This window comes from Bos javanicus, chromosome 9, assembly GCF_032452875.1.
Source record: "Bos javanicus breed banteng chromosome 9, ARS-OSU_banteng_1.0, whole genome shotgun sequence".
NCBI classification, from domain to species: domain Eukaryota; kingdom Metazoa; phylum Chordata; class Mammalia; order Artiodactyla; family Bovidae; genus Bos; species Bos javanicus.
Genome location: NC_083876.1, coordinates 81,297,900 through 81,316,524, shown reverse-complemented (window position 1 = coordinate 81,316,524; position 18,625 = coordinate 81,297,900). Strand labels below are relative to the sequence as shown.

The window sequence follows — 18,625 nt, the reverse complement described above, 5'->3', positions numbered from 1 at the left end:
GCTCCCCTTGGCCCCATGAACACCGACTCACTTCGTGGACTGCTTAGAAGCATTCGAAGAAACAGAATGCACCCTTTACTGCTTTAGAAAGTCTAGGTAGAGTTGTACTTTTATTTCCCCCCCAAAATTAAGCTGAATTCAGGTGGTCCAGATGGTAAAGAATCTGCCTGCAGCGCAGGAGACCCAGGTTCGATGCCTGGATTGAGAAGATCCCTGGATTGGAGAAGGGAATGGCAACTCACCCCAGTATTCTTGCCTGGAGAATCCCATGGACAGAGGAGCCTGGTGGGCTACCGTCCATGGGGTCACAGAGTTGGACACAACTGAGCGGCTAACATTTTCACTCTTATAAGTCCAAAGCAGTCATATTTCCCCCAAAACTGTGGTGCCTGCCCCACTCGAGAGGACCGTCAGAGAGGGGAAGGGGGGTCGGGGACAGTGTTGAGAGGGTAAAGGTAGGGGGGTCTGTGTGGTACTGCTGTTACTTGTGATCCCCCTAACAGCTCAGCCAGACACAGGCTAAAGTGAGTCTCAAAGAATTCAAGGAACTTGTCCAAACTAACCTACAGATAGTATATTATAAAACTGAAGGTCAAACCCTGACTACTGATTGTAGAATCCAAGTTCTTCTGACACTGCAGTGCTTCCACGCTATTTCACGTGTAAAGACTGAATCTCTACAACTGTAGTTATCGTAGGCTCCTTACCAAAATGACTACCTCCCCACTGCTGCCTTCTGGGTTCTTTCATCTAGATGTGTGGTGTTATCTGCTCTGGAGCTAAAAGCCTCTTTGCCAACCCTGATACTCTTTTACCTTATATTCCAATCAGCTTCTCAGTTCCAACAATTCTCTTTTAAATCCACACCCTCCACACAAAAACCCCCCACACACATCCCTCTGACTCTGGGCCCTCATTTTCTTTTTCAGTTGGCGTAGCTCTAACTGGTCTCTCACCAGTTAATCTTGAACACTAACTGCCAGGGTGATCTTTCTAAGATATCAATTCCATGTTACTAAAGTCTGCATTATGCAACCAGTCTACACTGCATATAGAATGATGTGTGAGGCTAGTGATGGACAATTGGACAGAAAGGCCAAGTTCTGCAGAGAGACAATGAAGCAGCAGTGGAATAGGAAGAAGAGACAAGAAGAAAAGATGGATAGGACTTTCTGGGGTTCCTGGGGACTTTCAATTCCTGCTTCCAGGCCCTCATGTTGGTTGGCCTCAGATTTAAGGCATCTATCCACTTAATCCCTTTTCCTCCTCTCTGAGTCCACTTGGGTTAAAGCCCTCCTGACTCTGATGCTCATCTGGCCTGTGCCACCCCCTGTCACTCACCCACAGGCTCTCTGTCCTTCAGCTCTACATGGTGGGCTCCTCAGGTCACGGGCTGGACATTTAGTGCATAATGTCCTTTTCAACTTCAAATGTAGACCAGTAAACTCATTTGATATTTTGGGGAAAGTATTTGCTCCTCCTTGAAGCTTTCCATGAATCCCAAGTGGCCTTTGCCTCCACCATACTCCTGAATATGCCGACTACAGCCTACCAGGCTCTTCCATCCATGGGATTTTCCAGGCAAGAGTACTGGAGTAGGGTGCCATTGCCTTCTCCGACATCTTCCTACTGCACTGCTTTCAAGGGTGCCCCCTCCTCTGAATCACAAACCCTTGATCAGCCAGTACCTGATGCAGCAGCAGGTACAGCGTAGATATTCAGTAACTGTCTAGTATATGTGGAGGTCAGAATCCATAGTCTGTAGGGTGTGCTATTGTTAGAGAGGGTCCCATTCCTATGACATGTTGGATATCATGGAAATCTTTCTAAACAATCCTCTACTGTTAAGTATTCAGACCCACTTAATCTTTTCTTTGGTATCTCTAATTGTCTTGAAGAGATCTCTACTCTTTCCCATTCTATTGTTTTCCTCTGTTTCATTGCACTATTCACTTAAGAAGACTTTCTATTTTTTTAATTAATTTATTTTAATTGGAGGCTAATTACTTTACAATATTGTAGTGGTTTTTGCCATACATTGACATGAATCAGCCATGGGTGTACATGTTTCCCCATCCTGAACCCTCCTCCCACCTCCCTCCCCATCCCATCCCTCAGGGTCATCCCAGTGCACCAGCCCTGAGCACCCTGTCTCATGCATCGAACCTGGACTGGCGATCTATTTCACATATGGTAATATACATGTTTCAATGCTATTCTCTCAAATCATCCCATCCTTACCTTCTTCCACAGAGTCCAAAAGTCTGTTTTTTACATCTGTGTCTCTTTAACTGTCTCACATATAGGGTCATCATTACCATCTTTCTAAATTCCATATATATGTGTTAATATACTGTATTGGTGTTTTTCTCTCTGACTTACTTCACTCTGTATAATACGCTCCAGTTTCATCCACCTCACTAGAACTGATTCAAATGTATTCTTTTTAATGGCTGAGTAATATTCCATTGTGTGTATGTACCACAGTTTTCTTATCTACTCGTTTGCTGATGAACATCTAGGTTGCTTCTATGTCCTGGCTATTGTAAACAGTGCTGCGATGAACATTGGGGTACATGTGTCTCTTTCAGTTCTGGTTTCCTTGGTGTGTATGCCCAGCAGTGGGATTGTTGGGTCGTATGGCAGCTCTATTTCCAGTTTTTTAAGGAATCTCCACACTGTTCTCCATAGTGGCTGTACTAGTTTGCATTCCCACCAACAGTGTAAGAGGGTTCCCTTTTCTCCGCACCCTCTTCAGCATTTATTGTTTGTAGACTTTTTGATAGCAGCCATTTAAGAAGCCTTTCTTATTTCTCCTTGTTATTCTTTGGAAATTAAAAGACACTTGCTCCTTGGAAGAAAAGCTATGACACACCTAGGCAGTATATTAAAAATCAGAGATATCACTTTGCCAACAAAGGTCTGTATAGTCAAAGCTATGGCTTTTCCAGTAGTCATATACAGATGTGAGAGTTGGACCATAAAGAAGGCTGAGTGCTTTCAAATTGTGGTGTTGCAGAAGATTCTTGAGAGTCCCTTGGACAGCAAGGAGATCAAACCAATCAACCCTAAAGGAAATCAACCCTGAGTATTCATTGGAAGGACTGATGCTGAAGCTCCAATACTTTGGCCACCTGATGTGAAGAGCTGACTCGTTGGAAAAGACCCTGATGCTGGGAAAGATTGAAGGTGGGAGGAAAGGGGAAGGCAGAGGATGAGATGGTTGGACGGCATCCCTGACTCAATGGACATGAATTTGAGCAAACTCTGGGAGACAGTGAAAGGCAAGGAAGCCTGGACTGCTATAGTCCATGGAAGCTGCAAAGAGTCACACATGATTTAGTGCCTGAACAATATAACAATCTTTTCTTGGTATTTAAGACATGTTTATGAAACTAATGGTTTTCATAGTATACTGTAAGCTATGTCTCCAGTACCTTTGATGTGTATGGAGCTGTTTGCTGTTTCCAGTTGTTTCCAGCTGTTTGCTGTTTCCTATTGTCTTCTTGCATTCAATCTTTCCCAGCATCAGGGTCTTTTCCAATTTATAATAGCTGTTTTATTTATTTACTTTACATTGATGATTCTGTGGCTTTGAAGCTGCAGACCCTTCTCCATGGAGCAAACACAAACCGTAGAACAGGCTCCTTGTGACAGTTTCCTCCACTTATGCCAGTTTCACTTCAGGTTCTAAATACTATTGAGGGTGGTTAAAGCTGATGATAATCACCATTGGTTAGAGTCTTACCATAACAGTATAGAAACAATACTTAGATAGCTAAGTCTTCAACCTAAGAACCTTCAGACCCTGTAGAGAACTTTTTCTACAACATCCAATGGTGCTGTTTAGCTGGAAAGTGTTGCTCAAAAGTAGCCAAGTCCCATGAAGATTGGCTGTCCTGATCCTTACAGTTCTCAGGACAGGTGATTTAGGTTCCCTTGCAAATTCTACCTGCTTTCCCTGGGCAGACAAGGGCACAGGAGCCAACACCTGGGGTGAGAGACTTACCTGTGCTCTGGATGCCAATCTGGCTGCTGTCTGGGCTGGATCAAAGACTCGGCGAGACTCTTGATCCTTGCAGAAATTAATATGTCGACTGGCTGCAGTTTCATTAAATCTCCTCTTACAATATGGACACTGAATATAATCTGAAAGTAAAGATAACAATGAAAAGGCAATTAACATTTCAAAAACAACTCTGGAAGGGAAGGACTATATGAAATGAAATAAACAGAGTATGAACTCTGCTCCAAAGTGAAAGAGTGAGGTACAAAACTCTGGTTTGAGACAGCCTGTTCCAGAGGGGGAGACATGAAAGGGCTCGGATAAACGACAAGGGGGAGGAAAATTTTTCTACCTATGTACTTATTTCAGTTACAAGTGTTCCCTTAAAATGTTTACATGCTATGCTTTTTTAGAAAATAGATTAATTATATATGTGGTACTGATGAAATTTGGCAATGATGACTGACAAAGTGAGAGTCACTCAGTTGTGTCCAACTCTTTGCGACTCCATGGACTATACAGTCCATGGAATTCTCCAGGCCAGAATATTGGAGTGGGTAGCTTATCCCTTCTCCAGGTGATCTTCCCAACCCAGGGATCAAACCCAGGTCTCCCGCATTGCAGGTGGATTCTTTACCAACTGAGCTAGCAGGAAAACCCAAGCGACTGGGGGAGGGGGGTGGAATTTGAAACCAACATCACACTCCTTCAGCAGTAACTAGATTTTCCTACTGAATTCCTAAGTGAAGAGACATTAATATGCTCAGAAAGGGGGTAAAGAAAAGGGAACAGTGAGGGTTCCAAAAGACAAACAGGAGATAAGGGATGCTAGGACTCCAGCTTCCAGTGTCAGAACTTCTCTGGCAGCTGCTAGGGCGTGGAATCCTCTGAGGCTCTGGGCTGTACCCGGTCGTCTCAGTCAGTCCAATCTGCAATTACTAGATAGTGGGAGGGGCTTCCCCGGTGGCTCAGTAGTAAAGAATCTGCGCGCAATGTAGGAGACACGGGTTCGATTCCTGAAAACCTGGAGAAGGAAATGACAACCCACTCCAGTATTCTTGCCAGGATAATCGCATGGACAGAGGGGCCTGGCGGGCTACAGTCCATGGGGTTGCAGAGTTGGACACAACTGAACGACTGACCATGCGCACACACAGAAAGTGGGAGAAAGGAGAAGTGCGAAAGATCCCCAGTCTTCTCAGATCGGGGAGATGATCACACGTTCTGAAGCCAGGTTGGAGGCTCTTCCTCCACAGCAAGAGGGGTGGTGGGGGTTGTGTTGTTTTCTTTTAGGCACTTTGAAGGGATGACAAAGTGGATATTCAAGAGGTAGGATAATAACTATCTCTCTTCCCTAGAAGGATATGAGAAAAGTTAAGTGAGTGAAGTCGCTCAGTTGTGTCCAACTCTTAGCGACCCCATGGACTGCAGCCTACCAGGCTCCTCCGTCCATGGGATTTTCCAGGCAAGAGTGCTGGAGTGGGGTGCCATTGCCTTCTCCAAGAAGGATATGAGATAGTACCATCTTAAGCTCTGCATAGAAGTTTGGTTTAGTGTATAGACAAAACCCCTACAAATAGATATTTAAAGTAGTGATATGTTCAAAGCTAAAGATTTTTTTGAAGGCATCTTTTTAAGCAGTTTGGGGAGTTTTCTTTTTCAATAGATCATTTCCTAAAATGAATACTCATAAAATGAAATAATTTGAATATATAAGAAATTGAAATAAAAGAAATGGTTAACACTGAACTTTTACTTCACACTTTGGCAGCTGTTGTTCAGTTGCTAAATCATGTTCAACTTTTTGTGACCCCATGGACTGCAGCACGCCAGGCTTCCCTGTCCTTCACTGTCTCCTTGAGTTTGCTCAAATTTATATCCACTGAATCAGTGATGCCATTCAACCATCTCATTCTCTGTTGCTCCCTTCTCCTCCTGCCCTCAATCTTTCCCAGCATTAGGGTCTTTTCCAGTGAGCTGGCTCTGCATTAGGTGACCAAACTATTGGAGATTTAGCTTCAGCATCAGTCCTTCCAGTGAATATTCAGGATTGATTTCCTTTAGGATCGACTGGTTTGATCTCCTTGCTATCCAAGGGACTTTAAGAGTCTTCTCTAGCACACAATTCAAATGCATCAGTTCTTCAGCACTTGCCTTCTTTATGGTCTAACTCTCATATCTGTATATGATATACTGGAAAAACCATAGCTTTGACTATACAGACCTTTGTTGGCAAAGTGATGTCTCTGCTTTTTAATACAGTATCTAGCTTTTTCATAGCTTTTCTTCCAAGGAGTAAGTGTCTTTTAATTTCATGGCTGCAGTCATCATCTGCAGTGATTTTGGAGCCCAAGATAATAAGATCTGTCACTGTTTCCATTTTTTCTCCATCTATTTGCCATGAAGTGATGGGACTGGATGTCATGATCTTAGTTTTTTGAATGTTGAGTTTTAAGCCACCTTTTTTTGGGGGGGGGTGGGAAGTGGCTTTATTCCTCAATATATGTCATGTAAGGGTTAAGTCAGCTTTTTCATGCTCCTCATTCATTTCTTTACTTTCTGCCATTAGAGTGGTATCATCTGCATTATCTGAGGTTGTTGATATTTCTTCCAATAATCTTGATTCCAGCTTATGATTTATCCAGGCTGGTATTTCGTACTCTGCACAGAAGTTAAATAAGCAGTGTGACAATATACAGCCTTGATGTACTCCTTTCTCAATTTGGAACCAGTCTGTTGTTCTATGTCTGGTTCTAAATGTTTCTTATTAACCTGCATACAGGTTTCTCAGGAGGCAGATAAGGTGGTCTGGTATTTCCATCTCTCGGAGAATTTTCCACAGTTTGTGTGATTCACACAGTCAAAGGCTTTAGCATAGTCAACGAAGCAGATGTTTTTCTGCAATTCCCTTGCTTTTTCTATGATCCAATGGATGTTGGCAATTTGATCTCTGGTTCCTCTGCCTTTCCTAAATTCAGTTTGTACATCTATAATTTCTTGGTTCACATACTTCTGAAGCCTACCTTGAAGGATTTTGAGCATTACCTTGCTAGCATGTGAAATGAGCACAATTGTATGGTAGTTTGAACATTCCTTGGCATTTCCCTTCTTTGGAATGAAAACTGACCTTTTCCCATCCTGTGGCTACTGTTGAGTTTTCCAAATTTGCTGGTACACTGAGGGCAGCACTTTAACAGCATTATCTTTTAGGATTTGAAATAGCTCAGCTGGAATTTCATCACCTCCACTAGCTTTGTTTATAGCAATGCTTCCTAAATCTCACTTGACTTCACACTCCAGGATGTCTGGCTCTAGGTGAGTGACCACATCATTGTGGTTATCCAGATCATTAAAACCTTTTTTGTACAGTTCTTCTGTGTATTCTTACCACCTCTTCTTAACCTCTTCTGCTTCCATTAGATCCTTACTGTTTCTGTCCTTTTTTGGGCCTATCTTTGCATGAAATGTTCCCTTATTGTTGTTCAGTCACTCTGTCATGTTCGCCTCTATGACCCCATGGACAGCAGCACGCCAGGCTTCCCTGTCCATCACCCTCTCCCTGAGTTTGCTAAAACTCATGTCCATTGAGTTGGTGATGCCATCCAACCATCTCACCCTCTGCGGCCCTGTTCTCCTTTTGCCTTCAGTCTTTCCCAGCATCAGGGTCTTTTCCCAATGAGTTGGCCGTTCACATCAGGTGGACAAAGTATTGGAACTTCAGCTTCAGCATGAGTCCTTCCAGTGAATATTCAGGGTTGATTTCTTTGGAATTGACTGGTTTGAACTGCTTGCTTTCCACTAGTAGTAGTGTTAGTCACTCAGTCACGTCTGACTCTTTCGACCCCACAGACTGTATAGCTTGCCACCATTCCCTTCTCCAAGGGATCATCCTGGCCCAGGGATTGAACCCGGGTCTCCTGCATGGCAGGCAGATTCTTTATCATCTGAGCTACAGAGCTTTCACTTTCAAAAGTCTTCTCCAGTACCACGGTTCGAAGGCATCAATTCTTTGGCACTCAGCCTTTTTTATGGTCCACTCTCACATCCATACATGACTACTAGCAAAACCATAGCTTTGACTATATGGACCTTTCATCATCAATTCCATACTTACTGAACACCTATTACACTCCAAGTAACTTGAGGATACAATGTCTCTGTAATCATGGGCTAAGCATTCTAATACAGAAACAAAAATTTTCCCATGGTGACAAATTCCTTGAGCAAAATAAAAGAAGACAGCATTGGGAAATGGTGAAGGCTCTACAGCCTGCCTGACTGGTTTTGAGCCCCAGCTCTTCACCTGTTTCGTGTGTGCACTTGGGCACGTTACTTAACCTCCTTCAGCTTCAATTTCCCCAGCACCTACACATCACCTATTCCATTGAGGTGTTGTGAAAGTTACCTATGATAATCCACAGTGGGGCGTGGCACAGTGGGCGAGTGCAACCTGCTGTCACTAGAAGGAAACAGGCCCAGCCGGCTTGTGTTCCAACTATCAAACAAGGGAGAAACTGCTTATGAAAAGTAAAATAGAAAGTGCCATTAGCATGCAGAACTCATTTACGATAGTGTAGAAAACCATCTAGGACTGAGTTCATGGTTCAGTGGTTATTTCTTTAGTTTTACCAACTGCATAGTTACAATTTATACGCTTTATATCAGAGATACTGCTACCATAAGCGAGACAGTTTGGTCAAAGGCAATGATTATGGCAGTGACCATGTTGCTTCCTTAATCTGACTTGTTCATTCATTCATTGCACCTTTCTAGGGATTTGGCACTCACTATATTCCTCTGTGGAGACAACCAAGCTGAAGTGTATTTTCCTGCTGACAAAAATCTCAGAGATGGCTAGAGGACTAGGAAGACAATTACCACTCTGTGGAATATGCTCTGAAAGGAGGAAGCTCTAGGTCCTCCAGGAGACCACAGGAGGAACCTGAAGCCCAGGCTTAAGAGGGAAGAGGAAGGGACTTCTCTGGTGGTCCAGTGGCCAAGAGTCTGTGCTCCCAATGCAGTGCTCCCGGGCTCAAGCCCTGGTCAGAGAACTACATCCCACATGCCGCAACTAAGACCCAGCAACCCAGCACAGCCAAATAAATTTTTAAAAATTAAAAAAAACAAAAAGAGCAGAGGAAGAGAAGATCAAACATACTGAGAATGGAAGAGGTTTTTTCCTGCAACAATAATTTGAACACAGCATGACTGAGCTACACATTCTACCCTCATCTCAATCCAGTCTCCTCTTCCTCTGCCAATAATGTCAAAAAATCATGATGTGCTATTTCAACAGATAATGATTTTTAAAGTCTTACTTCAGATCTCATGAAAGATTAAAGTGGAAAATTAAGCATCTTTGAAAATGCAAGCATTTTGTTGAATACCCATGTATCAACATGTAGCCCTGTGAAACGGTGAGCAAATATCCCAGGACTCACTGAAAATCCCAATTGTAAATATTCTATATCACTGCCCCATAAGCTGTCACATAATCTTGGAAAGTTGAATGACTGCAAATTCACTTAAGTCATAAGAATTACAATATACGCATGTCAAAAAATTGGGCCACGAAATAGGGAATCATGCTGGGGAAAAAAAAAGGAAATTACTTCCAAACTCATATATACTAGACCATATGATTAATAACTCTAGTTATGTCTGTATAAATTTTCTAAGTATTTAAGCTGGAGGATATATGGGCTAATATAAAATCCCTGTGCAATCAAAATAATTGGATCATAATGAAAATGTGCTATTGGAGGTAATCATTTTGCTTGGTGCATAAAATTATAATAAGGGCATGGGGAAGAATTTAATTATAAAACGATATTTTAGCATAAAAATTTAAAGGGCAGGAAAATAAACTGTACACTTGATGAGGCCTTACAAAGGGAATTGTTTATTTTAAAGAAACAATAATCCCCACATCTTAAATCCAACGTGGAAATTAGAGAAATTCACACAGTGGGACATCTGACATGCTTTCACTATTCAACTACAGAACTAGAAGTAGCCATCAACCCTGCAGCTTCTGCTATAAAAGGAAGCAGTTCTCATAAAAGATGCTTTTATTATACAAAGCTTGTTGCCAAAGTCTTATCAAAATTACAACCATAGATCTTTCTATGGAACATCTTAAGACAACAGACTATTCTGAGTCATATTTTCTTTAGCACCTAGCAAAAGTGTAGCAGTTATTAAGAGTATTTTCTGGTATTGAGGTTCTGATGATTTTTTGGATGGTTTTTATAGTATTACACTGTGACTTTGTTTTACTTCTTAATTAATTATTTTTTGCTGTGCTGTGTGGCTTGCACAATCTTAGTACTCCAATCAGGGACTGAACCCCTAGTAGCAAAACTGTGGAGTTCTAACCAGTGGACTGCCAAGAGAATTTTCTTTTTTCTTTACTTTTAAAAATGAACATTGAGGAATAATTTACATACAATAAAAAGCACCCATTTGAGTTCTGACAAATACATTCAATTGTGTAACCAACACAATCAAAATATGGAACAAGTTTATTACCTCCAAAGTCCCCTCATGCCCCTGTTTCAGTCAATATTCTACCAAACCCAGACTCCTGTTTTCCTGTCACTAAAGATGAGTGTTAGCCCTTGTATATCTTACTATAAGACAGCATCCACAGTGCTACATGTATAGTTACACTTTCTTCTTACTGTTCAGTTCTATTCCAGTTTGTAGATATCCCACAATTTGCTTCTCCGTCTACTTGCTGATGGTCATTTTCAGTTGCTCCTAGTTTATGCTGTTTAAAGGAAGCTGCTATGACCATTAATGTGTAAGTCTGTTTCAAGGACATGTTTTCCATTTTTTGCATAGTCAGGAATAGGAATTGCTGTATAGGTAACTGTATGTTTAACTTAAGAAAATACCAGTGCAAAGTGACTGTACTATTTTAGACTTCCAGGAGCAGCATATGAGAGTTCCAGCTGTTCTATATCTTAGCCATCTCTTGTATTGTCAGTCTTCAATTTTAGCCATTCAAGTGGGTGTGTACTGGTATCTCACTGTGGTTTTAATTTACATGTCCCTGTTAAAAATGATGTTGAGTATCTTTTCATGTGCTTATTGACCATTATTTTGTGACATTCTGTTCAAATACATCTCTTGCCTTTTCCTTATTGGGTTGTTGTATTACTAAGTCATAAAATTTCTTTAAATATTCTTGATATTTGACCTCCCTCAGATACATGTGTTATAAATATTTTCTCTTGCCCTATACCTCACCTTTGCATTCTCCTAATGGTATCTCTCACAACTAAAGTTTTTAATGTTGGCAAGGCCCAGTTTATCAATTTCCTTAAAAAAAAATTGTTACTGTATCTTGTATCCAGCTTAAAAAATCTTCGTTGATTCTTAGATCAAAGATGTTTGTTTTTTCTAGAAATCTTACAGTTACAGCACTTATGTTAGGTCAATGATTCATTTTGAATTTTTGTGTACATATAAGGATCAAAATTCATTTTTGCCATTTTGATATCCAGTTGTCTCAGCATCAATTGTTAATAAGACTCTCTTTTCACACTCTGAACTACTTTTGTTAAAAGTCAATTAACAAATTGATTGGGGGGAGGTCTATATTTAGATTCTCTTTTCTGTTCAGTTGATATTCTAATACCAAATTGTCATGATTACTGTAATATTATTTTAAATCTTGACATCAGATAGGTTAGTCCTCGATTTTATTCTTTTTTTAAAACTATCCTGGCTTTGAATTTCTGTGTAATTTTAATATCAGCTGGTCAATTCCCATTGGCAAGAAAACTCACAGGGATCTTCCTTGGAATTACATTTTGTTCACAGATCAATCTGGGGATAACTGACTTTGTAACACAATACATGAGTCTTCCAAACCACGAAAATGGTAAATATCTCCATTAATTTTGGTCCTCCTGTTTTCATTTTACAAGTCTTACACATATTTTGTTAAATATATACATGAGTATTTCATGTTTTTTACATGATTGTAATGTCATTTTTCATTTCATTTTTTTCAACTGTTTATGCCTAGTATCTGGAGAAGGAAATGGCAACCCACTCCAGTGTTCTTGCCTGGAGAATTCCATGGATGGAGGAGCCTGGTGGGCTGTGGTCCACGGGGTCGCAAAGAGTTGGACACGACTGAGCAACTAACCCACCCATGCCTGCTGCTGCTGCTGCTGTTGCTGCTAAGTTGCTTCAGTCATGTCTGACTCTGTGTGACCCCATAGACGGCAGCTCACCAGGCTCCCCCATCACTGGGATTCTCAGGGCAAGAACACTGGAGTGGGTTGCCATTTCCATCTCCAATGCCTAGTATATAGAAATACAACTCACCTGTGTATACTGACTTTATATCCTGAAAGCCTGTTAAATTAACTTGTAATTTCAGTAGCATTTTTTTGTAGTTTTGTAAGATTTTCTACATTTACTCCTTCATGATCACGCTGTCTGTAAATAAGGAGAGTTTTACTTCTTCCTCTCCAACCTTTAAATTTATGTGTGTGTGTATAAAATATGTACTTTTTTTCTTATTACATTGGGTACTATGTCTAGGATAGTGCTGAACAGAAGTGGTCAGAAAGGACATACTTGCTTCTGTCCTGAACTCAGTGGGAAAGTGTTCAGCTTTTCACCTTTAAGTTGAGGTTTGCTATAGATTTTTCAGAGATGTCCTTTATTAAGGAAGTTCCCTTCTATTTCTACCTTTCTCAGAGCTTTTTTCTTTTTTAAACATGTATAGGTATTATATTTTGTACAGGCTTTTCCTGTATCTACTGAGATGACCATATACTTGAAAAAAATATTTTGTTAATATGATGAATTACATTTACTATTTTCTTCCTTATACTTAATTTACGTGTAATTTGTTCTTCTTTTTCTAACTTTTTAAAGAGGAAGTTTAAGGCAATTGACTTAAACCTTTTCCCCCTTTCCTAACGCAAACATTTAAAGCTATAAACTTTTCTTTAAGCACTGCTTTAGCTGAATCCCACAAATTTTGGTATGTTTTCATTACCATTCAGTTCAAAATATTTTCTAATTTTTCTTGTAATTTCTTCTTAGATCCATAGGGTATTTAGAAATTATTTATTAATTTCCAAATATTCAAGAGTTTTCTTGATATATTTTCATCACTAATTTCTAATTTAATTCTACTGTACTCAAATAACATAGTCTGTATGACTTCAATCCTTTCAGATTTATTGAGATCTACTTTGTGGTCCTGGCACATGGTCTATTTTGGTTGAATGTTCCATGTGTACCTGATAACAATTATATTCTGCTGTCACTGTGTATCACATGATAGCTACAGATGTCAATTAGATCAAAATGATACACGTACAGGAGCAGCTGTCCCTCAGGGAAGGTGTGGCCTCTCTAGACCCATCTGGCTCACCTCCTTATCTCGTTATCTCCTGGCTCGCTTATTTGTGTCTTTAAAGTGTTTCTTGTGGAAAGCATATAATTGGATTCTGCTTTAGTATTTAGTTTGACAATCTCTGCATTTTATCTTAAGTGTTCAGGTTATTTATAGGCAACTATCATCAATAACCTCAGATATGGAGATGACACCACCTTTATGGCAGACAGTGAAGAGGAACTAAAAAGCCTCTTGATGAAAGTGAAAGAGGAGAGTGAAAAAGGTGGCTTAAAGCTCAACATTCAGAAAACTACAATCATGGCATCTGGTCCCATCACTTCATGGGAAATAGATGGGGAAACAGAGGAAACAGTGTCAGACTTTATTTTTTGGGGCTCCAAAATCACTGCAGATGGAGACTGCAGCCATGAATTAAAAGATGCTTACTCCTTGGAAGGAAAGTTATGACCAACCTAGACAGCATATTAAAAAGCAGAGACCTTACTTTGCCAACAAAGGTCTGTCTATTCAAGGATGTGGTTTTTCCAGTGGTCATGTATGCATGTGAGAGTTGGACTGTGAAGAAAGCTGAGCACCGAAGAATTGATGCTTTTGAACTGTGGTGTTGGAGAAGACTCTTGAGAGTCCCTTGGACTGCAAGGAGATCCAACCAGTCCATTCTGAAGGAGATCAGTCCTGGGTGTTCATTGGAAGGACTGATGCTGAAGCTGAAACTCCAATACTTTGGCCACCTCATGTGAAGAGTTGATTCCTTGGAAAAGACCTTGATGCTGGGAGGGATTCGGGGCAGGAGGAGAAGGGGACAACAGAGGATGAGATGGCTAGATGGCATCACTGACTCGATGGACATGAGTTTGAGTGTACTCTGGGAGTTGGTGATGGACAGGGAGGCCTGGTGTGCTGCTATTCATGGGGTTGCAAAGAGTCAGACACGACTGAGCAACTGAACTGAACTGATCTATATGGTTAGGTTTAAATCTATAATTTTGCTATTTATATTTATCCCACCTGGTCTTTATTCCTTTTTTCGTCTTTTCCTGTCTTCTTTAAATTGAATTTTTTCCCATTTTATCTCCAGTCTACATAATATCTTATCAGCTATATGTCAATATGTTTGAATGCTTACTCTAGGGCTTATTAATAGGCATCTTTATGATATAATACTCTACCTTCAGATAGTACTATACCTACTCATGTATACCGTAAGAACCTTTCAACAATATATATTCATTTTCCCACTCAACCATATCCTGTTATTGCCATACATTTCACTTCCAAATGTTATAATTCCCATAATACGCTCTTACTCATGCTTTAAGTAGTCAGTTATAACCCTCAGTTAACATTATACTCAATGGAAAATAATACAAGGATATTTGCTTTTACCAATGCTATTTAACATGGTATTGGAAGTTCTAGCCAGAAGATTTAACACAGAAAAGACATACAAATTGAAGAGGAATATGTAAACATCTCCTTTCACAAATGACATAAACTAATACGTAGAAAACCCTAAAGATTCCACACCAAAAACCACTTGTTAGAGCTAATAATCAAAATTCAGCAAAGCTGCAGGTCAAAAACACACAAAAACTGGTTGTATTTCTATACACTAACAATCTGAAGAGAAAGTCAACAATTCCACTTACAACAATACCAAAAGAATACTTAGAAATAAATTTAACCAAAAGAAGCAAAAGACTTAAACAGTAAAAACTACAAAACATTGCTGAAAGAAATTAAAGAAGACATAAACAAATGGATTGGAAAATCGATAAAGGAATATGAACAGGCTGTATACTGTCTCCCTGCTTATTTAACTTATATGCTGAGTACAGCATGCAAAATGCCAGGCTGGATAAATCAGAAGCTGGTATCAAGACTACCAGGACACATATCATATACCAGGGCTTCCCTCATGGCTCAGTTGGTAAAGAATCTGCTTGCAATGCAGGAGATCCGGGTTTGATTCCTGGGTTGGGAAGATCCCCTGGAGAAGGAAATGGCAACCCACTCCAGTATTTTTGCCTGGAGAATCCCATGGACAGAGGAAGCTGGCAGGTTACAGTCCATGGTGTAACAAGAGTTAGACACGACTTAGTGACTAAGCCACCACCATATATGTAGATGATACCACTCTAATGGCAGAAACCCAAGAGGAACTAAAGAGCCTCTTGATGAGAATGAAAAAGTACAGTGAAAAATCTGACTTCCAACTCAAGATTTAAAAAAACTAAGATCATGACATCTGGTCCCATCACTTCATGGCAAAGAGAAAGGGAAAAAGTAGAAGCAGTGACAGATTTTATTCTTCTTGTCTCCAAAATCACTGTGGACAGTGACTGTAGCCAGGAAATTAAAAGACACAAGTTCCTTGGAAGGTAAACTATGACAAACCTAGACAGTGTATTAAAAAACAGAGGCATCACTTTGCTGACAAAAGTCCATACTGTCAAAACTATGTTTTTTCCAGTAGTCATGTATGGATGTGAGAGTTGGACCCAAAGAAGGCTGAGTGCTGAAGAGATATCAAATTGTGGCGCTGGAGAAGACTCTCGAGGAGTCCCCTTGACAGCATGGAGATCAAACCAGTCAATCCTAAAGGAAATCAACTCTGAATATTCACTGGAAGGACTGATGCTGAAGCTGAAGCTCCAATAGTTTGGTCACCTGATGCAAAGAGCCAACTGACTGGAAAAGACCCTGATGCTGGGAAAGTGAAAGTCACCCAGTTGTGTCAAACTCTTCGTGACCCTATGGACTGTAGCCCACCAGGCTCCTCTGTCCATGGAATTCTCCAGGCAAGAATATTGGAGTTGGTTGCCTTTTCATTCTCCAGGGGATCTCCCCAACCCAGGGATTGAACCCAGGTCTCCCACATTGCAGGCGGATTCTTTACCATCTGAGCCACCAGGGAAGCCTGATGCTGGGAAATGCTGAAGGCAAAAAGAGAAGGGGCAGCAGAGGATGAGACAGTTAGATGGCATCACTGATTCAATGGATATGAATTTGAGCAAACTCTGGGAGATAGTAGAGGATAGAGGAGCCTGGGGTACTACAGTTCATGGGGTTGCAAAGAGTTGGACATGACTTAGTGACTGAACAACAACAGTTGGTAAGATTGTGAGTCCCTAACCTCTGAGCTGTGGCCTAGTACCTCCTGTGAGACCTGCAGTAGCATGAGATCAGAGATAAAGTGCACAATCATGAGTCCCTAACCTCTGAGCTGTGGACCTCCTGTGAGACCTGCAGTAGCGTGAGATCAGAGATAAAGTGCACAATAAATGTAACGTGTTTGAATCATCCTGAAACGACCCCCACCCCCAGTTCATGGAAAAGTTTTCTTCCGCAGAATCAGTCCCTCTGCCAAAAAGGTTGGAGGCTGCTGGTTAAGATGACAACATCACTCAAAGTTATGTACAGATTCAAAACTTCAATGGCATTTTTCGAAACAGCAAAAAACCCCATCTGAAAAATTCATATGGAATCTCAAAGGTTTCCAGATAGCCAAAATAATCGTAAAAGACTCTCCACTTCCTGATTTCAAAACTTACTACAAAGCTATAGTAATCAAAGCAGTGGGGTGCTGGTGTAAGGACAGACATATAGAAAAATGGAATAGAACATAGAGCCCAGAAATAAACCCTCATATATATGGTCAACTGACTTCTGATAAGAGCACCAGAACCATTCAATGGGGAAAGCAAAGTCTTCTCAACAAATAGTGATGAGAAAGTTACTTATTCACATATAAAACTAGATATCCAACTTCAAATGATTTTACTTTACACCACACTCAAAAATTACCTGGATGAAAGACCTAAATATAAGAGCTAAAACTATAAAAACTGTTAGAATAAAAAACACAGGGGGAAGACTTCAATACTTTTTTTGATTTGACATGAAAAGCTAGGCAAAAAATGAAAAAATAGGTAAACTGGACTTCATCAAATTACTTTTGTGCATCAAAGGATACCATCAACACAGTGAAAAGACAGTCCACAGAATGAGAGAAAATATCCAAAAATTCTATATCTGATAAGGGATTCATATTAACATCAATCTAATCATGCCTCTCCATCTTTGGCTGCAAAGAATATAATCAATCTGACTTTGGTGTTGACCATCTGGTGATGTCCATGTGTAGCGGAAAATTCTGAGAGACATGGGAATACCAGACCACCTGACCTGCCTCTTGAGAAACCTATATGCAGGTCAGGAAGCAACAGTTAGAACTGGACATGGAACAACAAACTGGTTCCAATTAGGAAAAGGAGTATGTCAAGGGTGTATATTGTCACCCTGCTTATTTAACTTCTATGCAGAGTACATCATGAGAAACGCTGGGCTGGAAGAAGCACAAGCTGGAATCAAGATTGCTGGGAGAAATATCAATAACCTCAGATATGCAGATGACAACACCCTTATGGCAGAAAGAGGAACTGAAGACCCTCTTGATGAAAGTGAAAGAGGAGAGTGAAAAAGTTGGCTTAAAGCTCAACATTCAGAAAACTGATGATGGCATAAGATCATGGCATCTGGTCCCATCACTTCATGGGAAATAAATGGGGAAACAGTGGAAACAGTGTCAGACTTTATTTTTTTGGGCTCCAAAATCACTGCAGATGGAGATTGCAGCCATGAAATTAAAAGACACTTACTCCTTGGAAGGAAAGTTATGACCAACCTAGATAGCATATTCAAAAGCAGAGACGTTACTTTGCCAACAAAGGTCCATCTAGTCAAGGCTATGGTTTTTCCAGTGGTCATGTATGGATGTGAGAGTTGGACTGTGAAGAAGGCTGAGCATTGAAGAATTGTTGCTTTTGAACTGTGGTGTTGGAAAAGACTCTTGAGAGTCCCTTGGACTGCAAGGAGATCCAACTAGTCCATTCTAAAGGAGATCAGTCCTGGGTGTTCTTTGGAAGGACTGATGCTGAAGCTGAAACTCCAATACTTTGGCCACCTCATGCAAAGAGCTGACTCATTGGAAAAGACTCTGATGCTGGGAGGGATTCGGGGCAGGAGGAGAAGGGGACAACAGAGGATGAGATGGCTGGTTGGTATCACAGACTCGATAGACATGAGTTTGAGTGAACTCTGGGAGTTGGTGATAGACAGGGAGGCCAGGAGTGCTGCAATTCATGGAGTTGCAAAGAGTCAGACACGATTGAGCAACTGAACTGAACTGAACTGAATCGTGCCTGTAGTCCTAATCTCCAATTTAC

At 40.6% G+C, this 18,625-nt stretch overlaps 1 protein-coding gene across 6 annotated transcripts in view; it reads right to left on the bottom strand.

The window, feature by feature from the left end:
- Window positions 1-18,625, bottom strand: part of ZC2HC1B (zinc finger C2HC-type containing 1B) — a 53,102-nt gene that overhangs the window by 17,408 nt on the left and 17,069 nt on the right. For all 6 annotated transcript variants that reach the window (XR_009738573.1, XR_009738574.1, XR_009738575.1 and 3 more), the window contains exon 5: window positions 4,010-4,149. Coding sequence is in view for 3 of the 6 variants with exons in the window: in XM_061428200.1 (XP_061284184.1) it covers window positions 4,010-4,149 (140 nt within the window). In the remaining 3 variants the exon portion in view is untranslated. The remainder of the gene's footprint in view (window positions 1-4,009; window positions 4,150-18,625) is intronic.